Source organism: Charadrius vociferus, unplaced genomic scaffold (assembly GCF_000708025.1).
Source record: "Charadrius vociferus isolate BGI_N301 unplaced genomic scaffold, ASM70802v2 scaffold14, whole genome shotgun sequence".
Taxonomy (NCBI): Eukaryota; Metazoa; Chordata; class Aves; order Charadriiformes; family Charadriidae; genus Charadrius; species Charadrius vociferus.
The window spans coordinates 10,027,680-10,029,093 of record NW_009648876.1 but is presented as its reverse complement, the minus strand read 5'-3'; the positions used below and the strand labels follow the sequence as shown (position 1 = coordinate 10,029,093).

The 1,414-nt window shown below is 49.9% G+C and overlaps 1 protein-coding gene across 1 annotated transcript in view; it reads right to left on the bottom strand.

Annotated features, from left to right (window-relative positions):
* IFT43 (intraflagellar transport 43) overlaps positions 1-1,414 on the bottom strand; it is a 45,174-nt gene that overhangs the window by 2,928 nt on the left and 40,832 nt on the right. The window contains exon 5 of the mRNA XM_009886977.1: positions 130-202. Coding sequence (XP_009885279.1) covers positions 130-202 — 73 coding nt within the window. The remainder of the gene's footprint in view (positions 1-129; positions 203-1,414) is intronic.

Sequence of the window (1,414 nt, the reverse complement as noted above, 5' to 3'; positions counted from 1 at the left end):
ACAGCCCCGACCCCTGCTGAAGGGCACTGCCACTGACATCCAGAGAGCAGGAGATAAGATGGAGTTTAATTTCACCAGCCATTTTGCACTGCTGATGAGAGCCTCCAGAACACCTGGCAGTGCTCTTACCTGGGAGGAGCTGCCACTTGCATGGCCAGATCTTCCTCCTGGACTTCCTCCAAATCAGGGATCACCGGAATGTCTGCAACAAGAGAAAGCAAGAGCAGTGAGTGGGGAGTGTTATGCTCTCCTTTCACTAGAGACAAAGGTTCCCTTGCTTCATATTAGACAACTAAAGAGAGTTATTTGGCAATTATTAAAAATATATTATTTAATATTAAGCCAAGGCAATAAAGCTTTGAAGCTTGGGGTCGAAAAAAAAATCTTGCAAGAGGAGCAGATCTGGGCTGAGTAGGACTCCATAGCCATGGACCGCGCATTTGAACACAACCTTGAACTGGAAAGAAGCTGGCTGCACTAACCCCCGCTGCCTACTTGCCATCATCCTAAGACTGGCAAGAATTTACTTCTTATGAGATGTATTATCATTTGCTCAGCTCAGCCACCAGTCACCTAGAATCTGTCAGAAATTAAATGTGGGGCAGAAACTGAGAGAAGCCATGTAAAACTACATGCTGAAGGAGCTGCTGGCTGGGTCTCAGACTGTGCAGAGGTCTGTGATCTTTCTGATAGCCGAGGAAGGAAGTGCTGGTGGTCTGACAGATACAAAGACTCCAGAAGATGCCCCTAGCTGAAATGACATAAACCTTTTTGTGATTTCCAGTGTGACCCTGGAATGGCAGAGGTCTGGGTCATCAGGTATTCCCAGCACAAGGACTACGGCTACCCCACCTAAAAGGACACTAGAGACAAAAGAATGGAGGAGAGGAGGAAGAACTGGGTGCACACTGAATCCCACTAAAGGAGTCAAGGCTCTGAGAGCATCGCATGCTTTTTGATTTGACAAAGCCCTGTAAACAGATGGCGATTGAGACAGCACATCAGAGAGAGAAAGAGGTAACTGGAGACACAAAGCAAGGACAGAGTACACCAGCACAGAGCTCCTTTAAAGACTCAAGGCCACAAAGGTCCCTCTCCAGAGACCCTGGGCCCTCAAACTGTGGAGAAGCTAGTGCTTTGGCTCTGGGAAGAGGTTTCACTCGCACGGTGTGCAGATGCTGGAGCAAGCACGCTGCTCCCAGCTCTGTCAGTAGCACGGCCATCCTACTACTGGGCGGCAGCAGGCAGCTTGGCCTGACTTTGCCCCGTTTTGTATCCCAGGCTGAGATGAATATTCAGGAGCAGGAGAGACGTTCCCACTTGTGGTGCTTAGGGCTCCAGGCAGGGTCTTCCTGAAAAGCCCCTTGTCCGGTCGCCTGTCAGAGCTTCGCAGCCTCTCAGCTGCCCTCTCCTG